Source organism: Cryptomeria japonica, chromosome 11 (assembly GCF_030272615.1).
Source record: "Cryptomeria japonica chromosome 11, Sugi_1.0, whole genome shotgun sequence".
Classification (NCBI taxonomy): domain Eukaryota; kingdom Viridiplantae; phylum Streptophyta; class Pinopsida; order Cupressales; family Cupressaceae; genus Cryptomeria; species Cryptomeria japonica.
This window is the reverse complement of record NC_081415.1, coordinates 295,714,227-295,732,766: the sequence shown is the minus strand read 5'-3', so window position 1 is coordinate 295,732,766 and position 18,540 is coordinate 295,714,227. Positions and strand designations below refer to the sequence as shown.

General features: G+C 36.3%; 1 protein-coding gene across 2 annotated transcripts in view; it reads right to left on the bottom strand.

Moving 5' to 3' along the window:
- Nucleotides 1–11,742, bottom strand: part of LOC131072285 (hydroxyproline O-galactosyltransferase GALT2) — a 32,515-nt gene extending 20,773 nt beyond the window's left edge. The window contains exons 1-3 of one of the 2 annotated variants that reach the window (XM_058008428.2): nucleotides 9,721–11,738; nucleotides 8,854–9,086; nucleotides 8,164–8,454 (exon numbers count right to left, since the gene is read on the bottom strand). In XM_058008428.2, the coding sequence (XP_057864411.2) occupies nucleotides 8,164–8,454; nucleotides 8,854–9,086; nucleotides 9,721–10,609 (1,413 nt within the window). In that variant the 5' untranslated portion in view covers nucleotides 10,610–11,738. Of the gene's footprint in view, nucleotides 1–8,163; nucleotides 8,455–8,853; nucleotides 9,087–9,720 lie in introns of both variants that reach the window. The other variant, XM_058008434.2, reaches the window with a different exon arrangement.
- Between the last annotated feature and the right edge of the window lie 6,798 nt (nucleotides 11,743–18,540).

Below are 18,540 nucleotides of genomic sequence, written 5' to 3'. Positions count from 1 at the left end.
TATAAAAAAGGAGCTAGCTTAGCCTAAAATAACCTGACCTATTTGTAATCAACCATAACCTAATTCAACCAACTATCTTTGATATTTCAGTATTTCATACAGAGACTTTTCCATGACAAAACACACTCAGTGTTCGAAAAAATTAGCATTATTTGTATTGGTACCTGTTGTCACAAAAGTTTGCACCCTTGCTGAAATATCAACTCAGCAACCTTGTGAAACATGGAAACAACCCCAAAGTGTGGTACCTTGCGCAAGGGGGTCGAATCTCTGGAGAAGGCCGGCTTCCTTCTCAATCAATGTGCAGGTGTTAAACCACCTCAACACTCCAAATTCTACGTCTAAACCTATTCTAACAGCTTGCAAAGGAAAAAGGAAGAAGGAAATGCTAAAATGAAAGGAGGTGATGCACCAAGATAAGAGATGTTTCTCTCCCCACCTAGAAGTGACACAAAGAAACAATCGAAATACCTAGGAGATGCACAAACTTCAGTTGCATGAATGACCCCGAACACATGTATGGAGGTTAGAATTTGCTGAATGTCAAGAGGGGAGAAAGTTTCCCACAAATCACACTCAGAAACAAGTTAACACAGCATATACATGAGAGAAAAGCCACAAAACATACACTTATAATGAAGGTAAGGAAACATAAACAACATACATGAGTTGAAGGGAGGCAAGAATGATAATTTTAATTCCTTAAGGCCAATTGTCAAATTTATAGTTGCAGAAATGCAAGAAATATACAAATCTTTAAGAGAAGTGAAAGGGCAAAGAATAGCTCCAAGCCAGCAGGGAGAGAACCCTTTACAATGAGGCTTAACAACCTATATATAGCAAACTGGTCGTAAAAGAGAGACCAATGGTCAAGAAAAGGAAGCCTTGACCCTGGCGTGCACAGAGGAATGTTAGTTAGGGAAGGCGGGGAGGTGCACAGACTTGACATGGTGTGTATGCAAGCAACCTGGCCATACCCTGACAAGACAATCCAAAGAAAAAAGTACCTCCCAAAGGTGGATTGCTTGACACTCCAAAGTCAGAGCATGCAGGCCTAACATGAAGGCCATCAAGTAACCATAAATAAGCATGGCCCTAGACTCCACTTGATGGTACTCCTGCAAAAAACATTAAATGTGCTCCTGTAGCTCCATGAATGAAAGTAGACAAGTCACAGGGGCTGGTGGAGCATTAAGAGCCTTGAGTGTTGGTTGGGATCATGAGGAAAAGGCTTGGAACTTGAGGGTTCTGAGATTTCGAGGTCATGAGGAAAAAGTTTCCAAGATTCTGAGGCCATGAGGATAAGGCTTGGAACTTGGGGGTTTCAGGATTCTGGGGTCACAAGGAAAAGGCTTGGAACTTGGGGTTCCGGGGTCATGAGGAAAAGGCTTGGAACTTGGGGGTTCTAGGATTTTGGGTGCATGAGGAAAAAGCTTGGAACTTGGGCATTCCAAGATTCCAAGGTCATGAGGAAAAGGCTTGGAACTTGGGGGTTCTGGGATTTCGAGGTTTTGGAATTCAGAAGGCTTGGGAACTTGCCTCCCGACAAGACAACACTTAACACTTCATGACCATTGGCCTTGTCCTAAATCAATTGGGGCAGCGCTGGTCCATGCAACATATCTCTGATTGGTTCTCACTAATAGACCAAGGATGTCATAAAAATGACAACAATACACAGACCATACCCATATCATAGTAACCTTGTTCTCATGAAAATAAATAGAAGATGCTCTTTGGTCACTTTAGATAAAGTTTTCCTCTTGAAAATAATTGTGACTAATAGAAAGCCTCTGAGCAAGCCTCTAGTAGGATAACCCAAACTCTCATATTCAGGTAGGGCATATGAATTTAGGAGAGAATCGAAGGACTCTCCCATTACAAACATTCATTTTTAGTTAAGCTTGCAAGAACTTTATGCCTTGCAAAGTGAAGACAAAGAGTGGATTACTCTCATATTTCATGGACTCAAGCATCTTGTACATCCTATTTAGTCATCCACTCAACCATCTTTTCTTGTAGTGCATTGGTAAGAGGTTAGCCCTAGGAAGTTACATCATAGCCATGAAAAAACATTAGTAGGCTGTGAGTACATGCATTTGTAGTTCTCCCACATGCTAGGTTGTGCGTGAGGCTTTTGTCCTTACAACCTAAGGCCCAAAATAAGAGATATTGTTACCTACAGCTGTGCAGCAAAGTGGCAGATCTCTCTGCAGATTTTGGCACATAGGAAAGAGGCATACTGAATGAAGTGGGATGAAGTTGAAAGGACGGGTCTTGCCTGAAGTTGGTGTCAAAAGCTTTGGGTTGAAAGTGATTTCTTTCAGATGAGGAGCTTGTTTTGGGATTTTAGTCTCCAATTTCTAGAGAGGGAGATATCAAATCCCAACTTGCAGGTCTGGCTGCAGCAGATATCGAAGTTAGCTAGAGACATGGATGGGATCCCCCTATGGGGGTATAAGAGAGGGATTGCAAAAACTATTGTTGGATCCAGACCAGTCTGTGGGGAGGCAAAATGTCTTTCACACAGCTCAGTATTTAAGTTGCGCCTCTATGTTCTTGACGGTGGCAGGTGCCTACCTTCTTCATGATGATATTGAAGTGGTTGCAAACTGGGTGGAAGCCTTCTATAAATAATAACTGTCATCTGGATCATCTACATGAGTTGCTAGAAAGTATATGAAGGGGATAATGAAGATAGTTTAAAATTTCCTAATTGTTATTGCAACACACCAAGTTGGAGGATGAACCCGTAGAAAGGGGGGTAAATGTCATAAATGTAATTGTGTATGTGGGTGTGGAGAGGCTTGTTTACTTTGTCCTCCCTCTGGTTCTTTTAGCATAAAGACTTTGCAGCAGGGCAGGCCATAGTAACTTGCCCTCCTATTGCCCAATGGAAACAATATTTTTGTTGTATACAGTGCTTAAGGTTGAATAAAAGGTGGACTAATGTTAGTGTTTTGCTTTTTTTTGGATGGTCTGTGTTTAGAATGGCACATCTCTGTACGTCATTGTAGCAGATTGTGTATATATATGCTATGTATGAAGCCCAGATTTGATTTTTGTGTGGATGTATCTTCTCATTGACGTTTGTTTGGAGTACAGCACAGAGGTCTCAGCTTTTTGCTAGCGAGGTTTTGTAGGATGGTCAATAGAGTTGGTGGGTTTTTAGAATTATGAAGATCACTTGTTTAATGGTGGATCTGGTCAACTAGTGGTTACTAGGATCTGAGCTTTGATGCCATTTTTGTGGCTCCTGGGTGCCTAGCCTAGGTAGATTTAGCTAAAAAAAAGTTTACCATGTAAAATAAAATTATAATATTATTATTTATTTGTATACTATTAAATTAATATTTATTTAATTTATATTTATAATTCTATTTATTCTTATATTATTGATATAAAATATTTGCCATACCAAAACTAGGGAAAGTTATTAGCCATTCTGGCAAACCCTTATACGGATACCCCATCTAACAACTTAGATTTAAATGGGTGCCTAGCCTAGATAGATTTAGCTAAAAAAAAGTTTCCCATGTAAAATACAATTATAATATTATTATTTATTTGTATACTATTACATTAATATTTATAATTCTATTTATTCTTATATTATTGATATATAATATTTGCCATACCAAAACTAGGGAAAGTTATTAGCCATTCTGGCAAACCCTTATAGCCCATCTGACAACTTAGATTTAAATGTGAAATTGAAGCCAAAGCAATGGATTAATGGTTCTTACAGCTCAACACATTTATCATCAATCAGCTTGATAACAAACATAAAATCTGCCCACTCAAATTGTCTCTAAATTCCTCACTCAGTTCCTTGAATCAGCAAAATTTAGATGATGAGGAATTTATTACCACGTGGATCAAGTATAAGGAAGGCCAGAACTTTTCATAATTGATCAGTTTGATTACAAACATGAAATCTACCATCCTCAAAATGTCTTATAATTCCTTGTTCCAGTTCTTGGACTAGCAGCACTCAAGAAAGAGACAAAAACTCACCATCACATGGATCACATATAAGGAAGGTGTATGTCAAGCATCCTACTACCTGGATTACCTTGACGATGAATAATATTGTATTACTACATATCTGTAGTTATGATGTTATCAAGATATTCCCCAAACAACTCACCAACATAGGTCTTAACATACAAACTACTACCTTTATGTGAACTGCAAACAAACTTAAAACATGCTTTCATTAACTGTGATTCTAGCTGCGCTGCTGCAGAAATGGAAAATTAACATAAATAAAAAGAAAACAGCTACAGTAATCATGGACACACAAAGCAATATAAGTATCCGAAACCCAATTATGTATATTTCAATCAAAAGAAAGATTGTTTTCCTTCAATCAACCACTGATTACAATTCAAATTACATAAGTGTTGCAGTTTAATAAACCAAAAGATCATTTTGACACACTGAACATGGTTCCTTCACCAATCTCACACCCTTTAACCTGTTCGTTAAAACAACCTCCAGCACTGCTGAACACTGCACAAAACTACCAAAAGGAAATCCCCTACTGTTGAAAAACAGTGTTTTATTCCCCAAAAGTAACAAACTAGTACCACGTGCCAGTTGAATTAACTTGTCCCCTAGAAGTTGAGTTAATTTGTCCCCAAATATCCCTGCTGAAAAATTATTTGTTGTGACATGTTATTGTGGTGTTAGATTTGTTAGCTAGGATTCCATCCTGATCATTTTTTTCCAGCCTGCAGGAGTTCGCATAGCTTCCTGGGGGTCAGTTAGCCCATTTCCTCAAGGGTGTTGATACAGGTTGGAGTTCAAATGGATGGCCTTCCATGACTTTTGTTGTGTCTCGTCACATAGCATTGATATTTTGGGTTGTTTGTTTGGTGCTTGGAGGCCCATTGTTTATTATAGACACATCGAATGAATCTATTTGGTATATTCTGAATCATAGCTTCCCATGGGAGGATTTTGGTCCCACAAAAAGCCTAAATTTTGAAGGAAATGAGGAAACAACTCAACTCTCCCTTGCATACCACATGGCCTTGCTTGGTAGCCACCCCTTAAGGCTAACCAGATAATGCTCTTGCTCTCCACTTTTTGTTCTTCCAAAATTATTTTGCAGAGCTACATCTTCTAATTCTACTTGTGCATACAATGTGAAGACTATACTTGAAGACGATACTTGCCCTTCCTCCTCTTACTCAACATGGATGATTAAAGAAACATTATTTCTCCACACTCTCTAACAACTACATCTATATGTGGGAGGGCAAATGCAGTTTGAATGCATTGTCACTACCTTGCAATATTATCTCTATTGACTTCAACTTCCTTGCTTACCTTGGAGACTATCTTTGCTCAAATAAAGGCAAACCATGCCTCCAAACTTCTAGCGAAGCTCCTTCCTATGTTGGTAGTGGCGTGCTTTTTAACCTGATAGTCCGTCCTTACTACAGGGAAACTGTAATACACTGCAATGGAATACTTTGATCTTTTCCTAATCTAATTAAATTTAACACTCAATGAATTTCACCAATCAATCTCACAAATAAAAAATGAAGTCAGGATCAGATTTGATTTCAAGTGTAGTATTGGCAGAAAACCACACAATCCTACATATGAAAGCTAATTAATCCTTATGCATTGATAGAACTTCTGGAATCTATCATTAATGTAACATAACTGCTGTAATGATATATTAAAACTTCTGTAATTATCAACAATGTCAATACACAGCAGCCCACAGCAACAATATTTTCTATACTTCAATGAATGTTTGATGATCAGGCAATACAGCACGGTACGGAATAATATCAGAATTTGTACAGGATCTGCCCTGGTTGGACCAATGATATGTCATGATCCTTGCCACTTACGATCTGTAAATGTATGCAGATGATCTATCCTTACAAAACCAGACTTATGACAAAGATTTCACAATGATTATTGCCAGCAATTTTAAGCAATATCAACCCTTAAAGAGCAGATGATGGGAATCTAAATCCAGATTGATCCTAGGTGAGAGATCAACAACTGAAAGCATAGACCCTGAAATGATTCCAAGTCAAATATCAATGGTGCAGAGCAAGCCACCTCAAAAGGCAAGACAGACTAAAAGTCTAAAAATTAATTAAATATGCACAATGGTGATTTCTGCGTGAAATCACTCCAAGGAATTGTGGGTTTTTGACCTACAATTCCAGGCCTAAAAGGATATCATCCTGTGATTAATTAAGCCGCAGTCCAATGCTCAAATAAGGAATAGAAATCAGAAAATAAAATGGTTTATTAATATGCCTCCTTGCTTGACCTCTCTTAGATAGAGTTTTCCTCTAAAAGACATAACTCTTCAAATTTGCTTCATGACCTTTGATGGACATTTGAGAGGAATTATTTAAAATAAGATTTAATTATAAGAAACCTTATTTTACATTTTAACTTTACTTTAGGCCCTCTTTATTATAATTTTAATCCCATTTCCTTAGTGCGAAATTCCCAAAACCCATGGAAATTATATATTGGGTGCTTTGGATTCAAGTTTCAACTTGGCTTGATTTCAGAAAAAGGGGCACTACAGAAACCATGTCCCCAACCTTAAACTGATGCTCCTTCCTATATTGGTCAAGGTATATTTTGTACTTAGATTGAGATGTCCTTGTTTGATTTTGCACATTGACATGGATTTCTCTTCGACCCAATGAATTTTTCAGCTTTTTTGACACTACTGAATAGGCTCCTTGTTTTCCACAAACAATATCAAATTGTGTGTGAAATAGATATCCAAAATGTAACTCAAATAGAGATGTTTGCGGAGAAGTGTGCACCGCCTATTGTAGGAATGTTGAATGTGTCCCAAATTCTGATCCCAAGTCTTTGAAGCTTCCTATTATATCCTCTCAAAAGCTACAACAATGTTTTATTCACTACTTCAGTTTGGTTATTCGTTTACAGATGGAAAGCAGTGGATCTCTTAAACTTGGCATACATCTTTCCCCATAATGTGAATCAAAACTCATCCAATAGTTTTCGGACTCCATCTAAAATGATAAATTCAGTAAATCCAAAGCATATCCACAGAGAAGTGAAGAACAAGTTTGCTGCCACTTGTCCACCAAAGTCTACTTATATGAATCAAGTACATTTATTTTACTGAAAGGGTCTATATCACAACTGTGTATTAAAAGCATTTACACGGATGTGTCACTAAGGTTATTGTCAGCATATTTGTCACCTGTGAGCTATTTGACGATAGATATCTCAAATTGCATTCAAAAGCAAGAGACTAATAACAATACAAGTTATGCTGACAAGCAGTACAAGACTTCAGGTAGTTGAATTAGGGAAAGAGCACCAATAGTGGATATAGCTAACTTTGCACACCTAGAACTCTTAAACCATACATCGGATTTCGACGTTTTTTTTTGTTGTCTTCGTATGTGACTTAACTGCTTATAACTAAGGTTCTGGCTTCTGGGTAGTAACGATGCATGCTGTGGGATCAGTTATATGCACAAGGGTCAAAAAGTACACATTTCAAGTTGTCACCCGATACCTACTCAAAGATGTTCCAATAACTGTCAACTCAGAATTGCCACTACTTGTGGACAAATGCTCCAGTAGTTGTGCACAAATGTCCCAGTAGTGGTGCACAAATGGGCCAATTATGGATCAAAAAAGGTCAAAAAAGCTAAAAAATGATCGGCTATTGGTACATGTGAAATTTATTAATGAGCTTTTCATTATTATTTTTCTGGCTCCTTTAAAATTAGTAATTGGGAATTGGGTTGACAAAAAGCTATCCACTATTGGAACCATATCCACTACTGGTGCTCTTCCCCTAGACATCTCTTCTAAGTCTTAGAAAGGCCTTATACGTCAAGGTTGACATTCAACACAATAAATAGAATTTGCTAATTTCAGAGCCTGCTAGTACCAAGTTCAAAATAGAAATTTGAAGAAAATTATTGTGACCAAAGCAATATTTATTGCACCTAGCAGGCATCTCTTCCTGGCATTTAAAATGGCCTTACGTATCAAAGTCAAAATTCAATACATCAAATGAACTACCAAAGAGACAACTTTACATTTTCACAGCTACCATTGTCGAGATTAAAATGTAATTTGGAACAAAAATATAAAAACCGAGGCAATGATTATTGCATTTACCACTGCAACAAAAAAGCGAGCTACCGCTTTTGATGATCTGATCAGCTCTGACTGCATCCATGTTTTCCTCACAGCCGTGCGCTCTGTAAAGTGATTGCTTGCAGAAAGTATTCCAATGAAAAGATCTACAGGACCTTTGGGGAAAGGAGGGGCTTTCAATAGCTTTGACATATTCGAGTCTCTTTGATTTGATAAGCTTTGATGAGATGTAGGTAAGGACGTAGCAAAGACAGAATGAATATCTATATCACCATTTATTGACAAGCCAGTTGCATCTTCGAGAACAAATCCCTGTCCCAAACACAAAATCAATGTTTGAAGACAAATGCTTCAGAAAATGCCATAAAATACAATGAGCAAGGATTGTAAACAAGATATATCCTAGCAGAGTAGTAAGCCTCAAGTTGACATATAATGAATCTATACTGTTCACTTTTATGTTGTCACTCCTTTCTTTTAATATGAGGGTGACAATTCCTAGACTTAAAAACTAGATTCGTGATACACTATGATAGGGGCTCAATCCTCTGTTAAAAATATTGTTTGTCCAGTTCAGATATGTAGGAAATAATAGTGAATCAACGTTTAGAAGATGCCAGGTGACTTAAAGTTAAACCTCCAGAGAAATGATCTTTTAATTGCTTAAATACATTTATAACAAGAAAAAATGGAAAAGTTACAGCAACTCACAGTTCGATATGGGAATGAGGTGACATGCCTACCATCCACATTCATATGATAACCTTCCAACCCTGCTCTTAATGTAAGTACAAACAGGCGGTTTTCTACAAAAGGGAATGGCCAATCCATTGCCGGCTTCATTTCACGACCAATAAACCGATTCAACCACCATGTAGTCTTTGATTCTTTTGGACCTTCATCATCATCTCGTATCCACTTTTCACATTTGACAAATCCATCAACTGTCAAAAAACAGAAAATGGCAGTCCTTCAGCTACTTTATGTACAAGTAAAGAGTCTCCAAACAATTCAATAGAGATGCATCCAAATCAGAGGAGCAATATATATCTTGGGAAATAACTAAGTAGTGACTTTGTGTTCAGTGTAGTTATAAATAATCACACAGGCCAGATCCAAATCCTTATGTTGGTTACCATTGTGAATTTGCTAATCATGATGCATACCATTTTGAAAGATCAATAAAGTTTCTTGTGATTGTCATTTTTGCTGAAACTTCCTTGATATTTTTGTGCATACAATATATTTGCCCTCCTCCCTATGGCTGCTGATTATCTAAGTTTATTTCTAACGGAAATAAATACAGTCATACTCTTGACTTTTATTGTTAAGGGTTTGCTGGAGATAAAATACAGATTAACCGGAAAAGAAAAGATAGTAACTTTTGACATTTGAAAGATCATTTAATCCAATTTGAAAGAAACTGTGCATATAAAGATTCAAGAAAACATTTTTCATACACTAATTCTTTCTCTAAAATGATAAAAGCCCCTTGACCTTCAAGATTGCTACAAAATTAGCTTTATATCTCGTGTAGTACCTCAAATCACAATTTACTAATGAACAAAGGATGCTTACCAGCATCTTCTTCCTCCCTTGATCGCCAGCCCTCACACCTTTGAGCTGTTCCCCATTGCATCCTGTAGCATGTATTCTGTTCTATAACAGGCCTACCACTCCAGTCACCTTTCAGCCTGGGATTGAAGTGCAGAATTCTGGGCGGTTCCTCACCATCAACTGTCTTGAGACCTTGCAGTTCAAGCATGAACTGAGAGACAAGTGTAGATAATGAGTTCTCATTATGAGCAGGGCGAGGTTTTCCTATCAATGTTATGGAAGAACCCAATGTCAATCCACAGGGAAGAAACATGAGGCGTAAAGACTTTTCAACTTCGTCGCCAGATAATGATATTGATTGGGGACAAATTTCTACTAATTCACCTCCCTTGTCCCCAATGCTTTGATTTCCTTGCAAAACAGTTGCCTCTGCTTCTTTCCATGCCTTCAATCCAATGACCCAAGCGTCATTTGCCATTCGTTGTAGTTCAGACATGCCCTTTGTTTTATTCATATGGTCAAGAATGGCACCAGATATTCGACCATATTCAGCCTTGATGACATTCTTACTCTCCAGTCCCGTAGCTTGCAATACCCTGAATGACTCCTTCTGAGGTCTTTGTGGAGCATTTTGGCTGTCATCAACGCTCTTATGAAACGTGTCCTTGTAGGCTGACTTGAATAAAACCTTTTCATGCTCCCCCAATTCATTCTCCCAATCTCCAAAACCCTCTCTGATTAAGTCATCAAGACTCTTTGTACCCTCATTTCGACTGATAAAGGAACTGGGTCTAAATAGCTCGGTAAATTCCAATGACAGAAACAGCATATACATACCAGCAAACCCCAGTAGAATATGTATGAATCTCAACCGGCCTCCCCCATTAACTTCCAATTTTCCTTTCTTCATTGAAAATAGCTTCAAAGTGCAACTCCACTTTTCTGGCTCCCAAGTACCCTCAGATTTTCACCACTCTCTGATCGAAACTCCCGCTCTCCAAATGTTCCTTGGCTTTCTCAAACGTGCCAAACTATCAAGGTTTAAAATTGATCCTCTGATACCAGCAAGCTTTCAATTGCGACAACCTGTGGAAGAAACCGATCTCTACCTAGGGATCCGACTCCCATTAAACTCTAAATCTAGCAAAACTATGGAAAACAAAACACAGGGCACTTACGATTTGACTTCCACAGATCTCTGCTAAGTGGAATTCGTTATTCATAAAGTGCGCATTGGAGACTCTGAGCGTGACCCACAGACCAAAACTTAAATAAAATAAACCAGCATAGCTCCCACTCTGAGCCAGACCAACAGAACTTCTACACCTTATTTAAATACAAAAAACAGTTAGATGTATTCAAAAGTTGATTTAAAAAAGTACCCAAAAGGGCCCAGGAGGTCAGGCCAATTGTTGCACAAACGAACAATGGAAATCATAAAAAAATAATGCTCGAATATAATAATCCAAAAATAGACAAACCAGTTGACCACTTCACTCAATCTACTCAAAGATTGCCCGCATTATTAAGTAGAGAAAAAGGCAAGCCCGATGGAACGAAAAAAAAGGCTTAATGGGTACTCCAAAACCTCAGAAGAAAGGAGTCGACATGAAGAAGTTGTGATCTGCAACAACTTTCTCCGTCCTAACATCTGCATTTATTCTCTGTGATTACACCCTTTTAGCAAAACCATTGGGTCCTGGGAAACAGGGAAATCTGTAACACAATAAAAACCAGGGATCCCACCTCCAAACTCCTGCACTGTTTTCCTTAACTTTGTCCTACTTTCATGGTTAGACTTATTATCACATGATGTGTGTGTATCGTGTTGGATCTCTGCAACGACTGTAGTTGCTGGAGCGTTAATTTTGCCTTAATGGGCAGACAAATAAGAATTTGAGGTCTTCATGATAAGCTCATACATTAGCATCCACGTGTGTAATGGGTATAGAAATATGTATTTGTTTTGCATGTCCATAGAACAAACCCTCGTAACGCGTACCTAATTTAGGAGTCTTAAACCATGAATTAGTTTCTGACCCAGATTCCTGGTTATTATGCGAGAAGTTTTACAATTCAAATGTAGAATTTGTGGAGTCTGAGTAAGGGACACAAATTTGGTGTACAGAATAGAGACATTTGGGTCCCTGTCTAGACAGTTGCTGCCTGCAAGGGGCTTTAGTGGGCTTTAGATTACACTAAGAATATTGAAATTGTGATTGAATAAACCACCAAGTACATGAATATTTAAGGTGAATTAATTTAATTTAGATGATAAGTTGGGATCAATTGCTATAATGTGATTATGAAAGTTAAAGCTTATTATTTGATTATTTATAATATTGAATATGGAAAATGTAATTTAGATAATAAGTTGGAATCGATTGGTGATAATGATTAGTTGAAAAGCTTATATTTGGATCATTTATAAATTTTTGAATGTCTAAAATGTAATTTTAGATTATAAGTTAAGATCGATTGGTGATAATGTGATTAGTTGATTAAAGTTAAAGCTTATATTTTGATTATTTGTAATAATTGAATGTAGAAAACGTAAATAGAAATAAATAAATGTAACTCTATAATTAATGAATGAGTGTTAATTAAGATCTAAATTTGATATATCTTGAAATAAGGTATAAATTTGGTGTATAGAATAATGAATAATGACATTTGGGTCTTAAACACTTGCATGCAAGGAGCTTTAGATTACACACTAAGAAATATTGAAATTGTGATGGAATAAACCATCAATTACAAAAAATATTTTAGGTTCATTAATTAATTTAGATAATAAGTTGAGATTTGTTGGTGATAATGTAAGTAGTTGATCACGAAAGTTAAAGCTTATATTTTGATCATTTATAATAACTGAATATGGAAAATGTAATTTAGATAATAATAAGTTGAGATTTGATTGGTGATAATATGATTAGTTGAAAAGCTTATATTTTGATCATTTATAATAATTGAATGTCGAAAATGTAATTTTAGATAATAAGTTGGGACCGATTGGTGATAATTTGATTCGTTGATTATGAAAGTTAAAACTTATATTTTGATTATTTATAATAATTGAATGTGGAAAATGAAAATAGAAATAAATATATGTAACTCTATAATTAATGAATGAGTGTTAATTAAGATCTCAATCTGGTATTCTAGAATAAGAAACAATTGATGATGGATTAATAAGGGAATGTAAATAGAAATAAATGTATATAACTTTGTAATTAATGAATGAATGTCAATGAAGATCTTAATCTAGTATGTCTTGAAATAAGAAACATAGATGATGGATTAATAATTGTTTTAAAATTAAAATATTTTGGTGTGACCATGTAGGGACAAATATGCATATCAAAGTCAAACCTACAATTGCTAACTTGTCCTTCAACTATGAACTTGTCATGTACTCACAAACTTGATTTGTAAAATCTACAAACTTCTTTTATCAACTTCGCTAGGTGTGTCTTGATTTCCTCTTTGAGCCATCCAAAAAAATTGGAGACTTGATGGTATTTTAAAATATTTGTGTAGACATATAAATCTGACCACCTTCCTAAAATAAACATTTAATATTTATTTTAACCCCATTCCTCCTATTAATTAAATCTTATTTAATTAGTTTCTTTGTTTTCATCTATTTGATTAAATAAATTACTCAATTTATTTAATTAAATCCACATAAACATTTTCGAGCTTTTAATTAAATAAATCACTTTATTTAATTAATTCCCCTTTCTCCCTTTTTAATTAAATTTACATTTAATTAGATTGATCCTTGCAAATAAATAAATCTAATTTATTTATTAAATCCCCCCACTTGTATTTATGCAAGTTGCATCTATTTTAGTTGAAATAAAGTAATTTTATTTTAATTAAAATCATTTTCCCTCATCTACTTGCATTTTCCTACATCTCCCACTTGCCTCCTAAACCCCTTCTAGATTCTTCCAAACCCTTTTAATTAGCCTAATCAACTCCTACTCATGTCATTTCCCTAAATTTGAGGAGGTCACTTCTCAAATTTGGAAGAAAGTCTTCTAAATGCATTTAAGACTTTATTTCCTTCAACAAGCTAACTTGTTGAATTCCCCAAATTTGGAAGGACTCTTACAAATTTGTCCCCAAAGTCTTCCTAACCATTAATGGTTAACTCAACCTTCCCACATGGTTAGAGACTTTCTCTCTAACTTAACCCTCAGTTAACCCAAGGGTCTCATCAAGCACTCATGGCTTTGACCCTAGTTATCTTATTAACCCTTGCACAAGAGTTTACCCCTTGGGTAAAGGCTTTATCCATTGGTTATCCACTAACCTAACCATGACCTTACCTCCTAAGGTAACCTTCATGTCTCCTCAAGCATTTAATGCCTCTTACATCTCCTCTCAAGTCCTCTCAAGGTGACATTTGTCAACTTGAGATTGGATTGAATCCCTCACATGGATTGATAACTTTCAATCTTAACCCTTGTTGAGATTATTCAATGTCAACCCTCCATTGCCCTATTTTCCCTATAAATAGAGCCCATTCCTTCTTCAAAATAATCATGTCTTTTGTGCATCAAACTTGTAGTCATTTTGCAGGTTAAGGAGCTCTTTTTGTTATCTTCAAGCATCAAGCATTCATCTCATAGCATTTTAGTTTCATTTAGCTTGAATGCATATCCTTTTCTAGCTTAATTAACTCATCTAATAGCATTTAATCTTCAATTTGGAATTAACCTAGTTTCATATCTTCATCATCTTGAGCATTTAGTCTTGCATCTTGCATTTCATCTTAATCCATCATCTTAGCTTTCACTAGGATCTTAGTTGCATCCATTTTGATCCTAGAATCATTTAAATCTCGTTCTCTAGGTTGTCATCTTGAGGATCAAGTGCTCTTCCAAGTGAGGGCCACCTTGAATCTTAGAGATCTTTAGAGATAGAGGAGCATGTAATGATTTTAAAGAGTTTTGATTCATTAACTTGCTTTTCTTTGTTTTGATTTTTAACTCTAATGCAATGTTTCATGTGTGTGTTTGAAGTGTTCTTTTCTATTGCAGGTTGATACCACCTTCTAGGCATACATTTTTGGCGCCCACCATGGGGCCCGTCTCCAAAAATAACATCATCTTTTGTCCAAGTTAAGGATTTCAAGCACGTTGGAACACTATTTTAGCGCATTTGGAACTTTCTGCAGCGCATCTATGGCAAACTTTAGTGCATTCATTGCACTGTTTAGCGCATAGAAACCATTCCTTAGTGCATTTAGCTTTCTTTTTGACGCGTGTTCTTCTCTGCTTTTTCTACGCGTAGGAATATTAGTATAGCGCATTCAGGCATTAGAGTAGCGCATAGGTGCTCTCTTTTAGCACTTTTACACCATACTGTAGCGCATCTATGTAGAAGTTTAGCACATGGCTCTGACAGAGAAGAAAAATTTGTAACCGATATTTGAAATTAGGCTTGGAGAAGCCCACCATATGATTTTTTTATTTTTCTAACTTGTGTTTTCTTGTAGGTCTAACAATTTGATGCAGGATTGAAGGAGTTAAAGTAGGATTTGCATTTAATTTTTCTAGCTTTTTCAAAGTTGGCTAAAATTAACTCATTTTCTTTTCAAGCTAAAAAGAATCTCATTAAGTTTCAATTGGTGAAAGAATCTTACATTTCAATTTAGGGGTTTAAAAAGAATCAAATTTGTAAGGTTAAAAATAACAACAACTTCATATTTTCCTTCTTGCAAGTTAGGTTCACACTTCAAATTTTGGGGTTATAAAAAGAACAACAACAGTCTTTTATTTTCTTGCAAAGGTTAAAATTCACAATCAATACTTGTTTGCAATATTAAAAGGAACAATCCACATTTAGTTTTGCAAAGCAACGTGCATTATTTTAAGTTGACCAGGATTTCATTTCCTAGATTAAACAAACAAATTGCTTTGTGGAACTAAAAAGAACACCATGCTTGTTGGAGCAACATCTCCAAATAGGTCTTAGCCAATCATTGCTTTGGAAGGATAAAAAGAACATTGTTTGCCTTGTCTCGAAAGTAGTAGGTATATGTTCTCCCCTTAATTGGGTGATCAAAAGGCCAAACCCACTCTTTTATGCTTTCTTTTACTTCAAGCAATTAAATCCTTTAGAAGGCCTGCCCTCCCAAGTTGCCCTTAGGGCGCCATTAAGGTTGGTGAGAGGGGAACAACCTAAGTGGGAAACAACTTTATTGCCAAGTGTTCCAACCCACTATAATCAAATGTGGAGGCTGAAGAAAATCCCCTCCAACAGTTTTGCTCAGTGATTAGTCTTCCCCCAGTATCTTTAAGATACGTAAAGCCTTTGTTCTAAAGGCTGGGAAGCCTCCTGAGGGAGTTTATCACTGAAGACCGAACGAAATCCTGATTAAAAACCATAGAAGTAGAAGCTTTGAGTCGAATTGGTTACCAAACATTGGCAATATCATAGTGCAAGGGTGGGGAAGAATTTGCCCTCAAGATCACTCACCATATATCTCCCAAGATAACTACCCAATTGTGAAGCAATTCACTTTGGGTTAAATTTATGGCAAAAGGCAAAAAAATGGGCGCCCCCTAGGGGGTCACAAGGTTGTTTGAGCTTACGGAGTATTGAGACTAGTGGGCTATGATATTGTCAATGACCCTTGAATAAAGAATTTGTTTGATCTGTCTTTTTGTAATTCAAACCAGTGAAAACATCGCGAATTTGAAAACATCGTCAAAAGAACATACACTATTTGTTTAGCATAGACAAGTTGTTCTGATTAATTAAAAAAGCAGATTTTTCAGGACCCGAAACCTTTACATAAGATATTAAGAAAAGACACCAAAAGATCAGAGCTTAAGAGCCGCATACAAAAAGACTGACAAAAAGCCAGTGAACAGAAAGGACAACAAAACTAACAACAACAAAGAAACTGAGAAGGCACTACACATAAATTTTCTTCAACAAGTCCTTCGCCTTTGTCACCAGCTCGTCGTAAGAAGCCCCAATAGCTATAAGGTCTTCCAGATCCTTGTTAGGTTTTTTGTCCTTCTTTTTGCCTCTGGTGCGGGTTCTGGGGCCTTAAGCTTCCCCTGTTCCTTAGCATAGACAAGTTGTTATCACTTATATCTATTGTGTTTTCAAGTCATTTTTCATAAAATCCATCAAGTCACAAAATTTATTTCTCAACATCACAATGAAAAACATCAAAACAAAGTTATCAAGACAATTAGCGCGTTGGAGCAACATCGCACATCTCAACCATCCGATAGCGCATTTTAAACAAAAGTTGGCGCTTTCATTATTTACATTAGCGCATGATCAGTATCATACTGGTAAAAATTCAGATAGCGCTTGTCAACATCACTGTAGCGCATAAGAGCATCAGCCTAGCGCATCTAAAGCATATTATAGCGCATTTATACCAAACATCAGCACCTCAAAGGGACATATTAGTGCATAACCTATTCAGCAATTGTGTTATCAAACAGTATAAAATAGCGCATTTGAGAGGCAATATAGTACATCTGGAACATTTTTAGCGCTCTAAGAGCATCCTTTAGCACATCAGGTCTCTATTCTAGCGCATGGTCAAAATTAATGAAAAACAAAAAGCAAACTAGTCACCTTGTGAAATTTTCGTCAACGGTTTCAGATACCCTTTTAGGTCCTCTGACAAATTCAACAACGAAATATTCAAAAGGGGATCATAAGTGAGAAATTTCCGAATCCAACTAAGCACTCTTATAAGGAGTTTTCAAATCTTCAACTATCTTGAGATCAGATTCCATCCAACAAGAGTGAGAAGTATCAAAACAATGATCAAAGGTTCCACCATCCAACGAATCCTATCAAACCAATACCTAGTTAGATCCTCAAGTTGCCAAATTAAGTTTCTAGATCATGAAACTTGACTCATATCATTTGACACACTTTGTCGTAGAAGCGAATCAAAATAAACTTCTACTTGATAAGTAAACTTGAGTTTCCAAAACGAAATATCCATATCCAAACATCAACATCAACATTGATTATTTGTGTATGACGACTCCCCATATTTTGAGAAGAAGAAGTCTTCATCAAAAGACTAAGTTGAACAAGAGACAACCTAGTTCTAAGTCACTTATCAAAAGGAATAAATTTCTCTATATCAACCGTCAACTCTTTACATCACATCACAAATTCTTGCGTCATATGCGGTTGTATATCCAAGGAAAAACCAATGAATTTGACAAAGGACCTTTGAGAAGTAGGGCTTACATTCAGAAAGCAACATTCAACCAATGCCTTAATAGTGGAGGAAGGATTAACCCCGCTTTGTTTCCAAAGTTTCTTATCACTTACAACAAAGCTCGACCTAAGCCATCGACTCCACCAAGAACCCCAATAGAAGAAGAAGAATTCACTATAGTAGAGATGTATTAATGCCCATTGTCACTCGATCTCAGAGAAACAAGAAGAAGGAATCACAACCAGAATCAAGTATGAGTTGTAGACTGTCCAATCCTTTTGATTAATATGCAAATATGGGAGAAACAAAGATCATCGACGAACTTCTCCAAGAATGTCAAGAAATGCAGCTTTCCAGAAACTTGTAGAAAGACTTATAGAAACAAATAAGCAAAAATATTTACTCATGCTAACTAGCAAAGGGGTCAATATTACTGAGAATTTTGACATAAAAAAATTGAGGAATACAAATGAGAGAATTTCAAGAACAAGGGTGAGAAACTATGCTTATCAAGAACAACTGAGAGAAGAAGAAACACATGATCAAGGAAACATACACAACTGAGATCACACCCATGAACAAGATAACACTCACGAACAAGACAATACTCGCAATCAGGA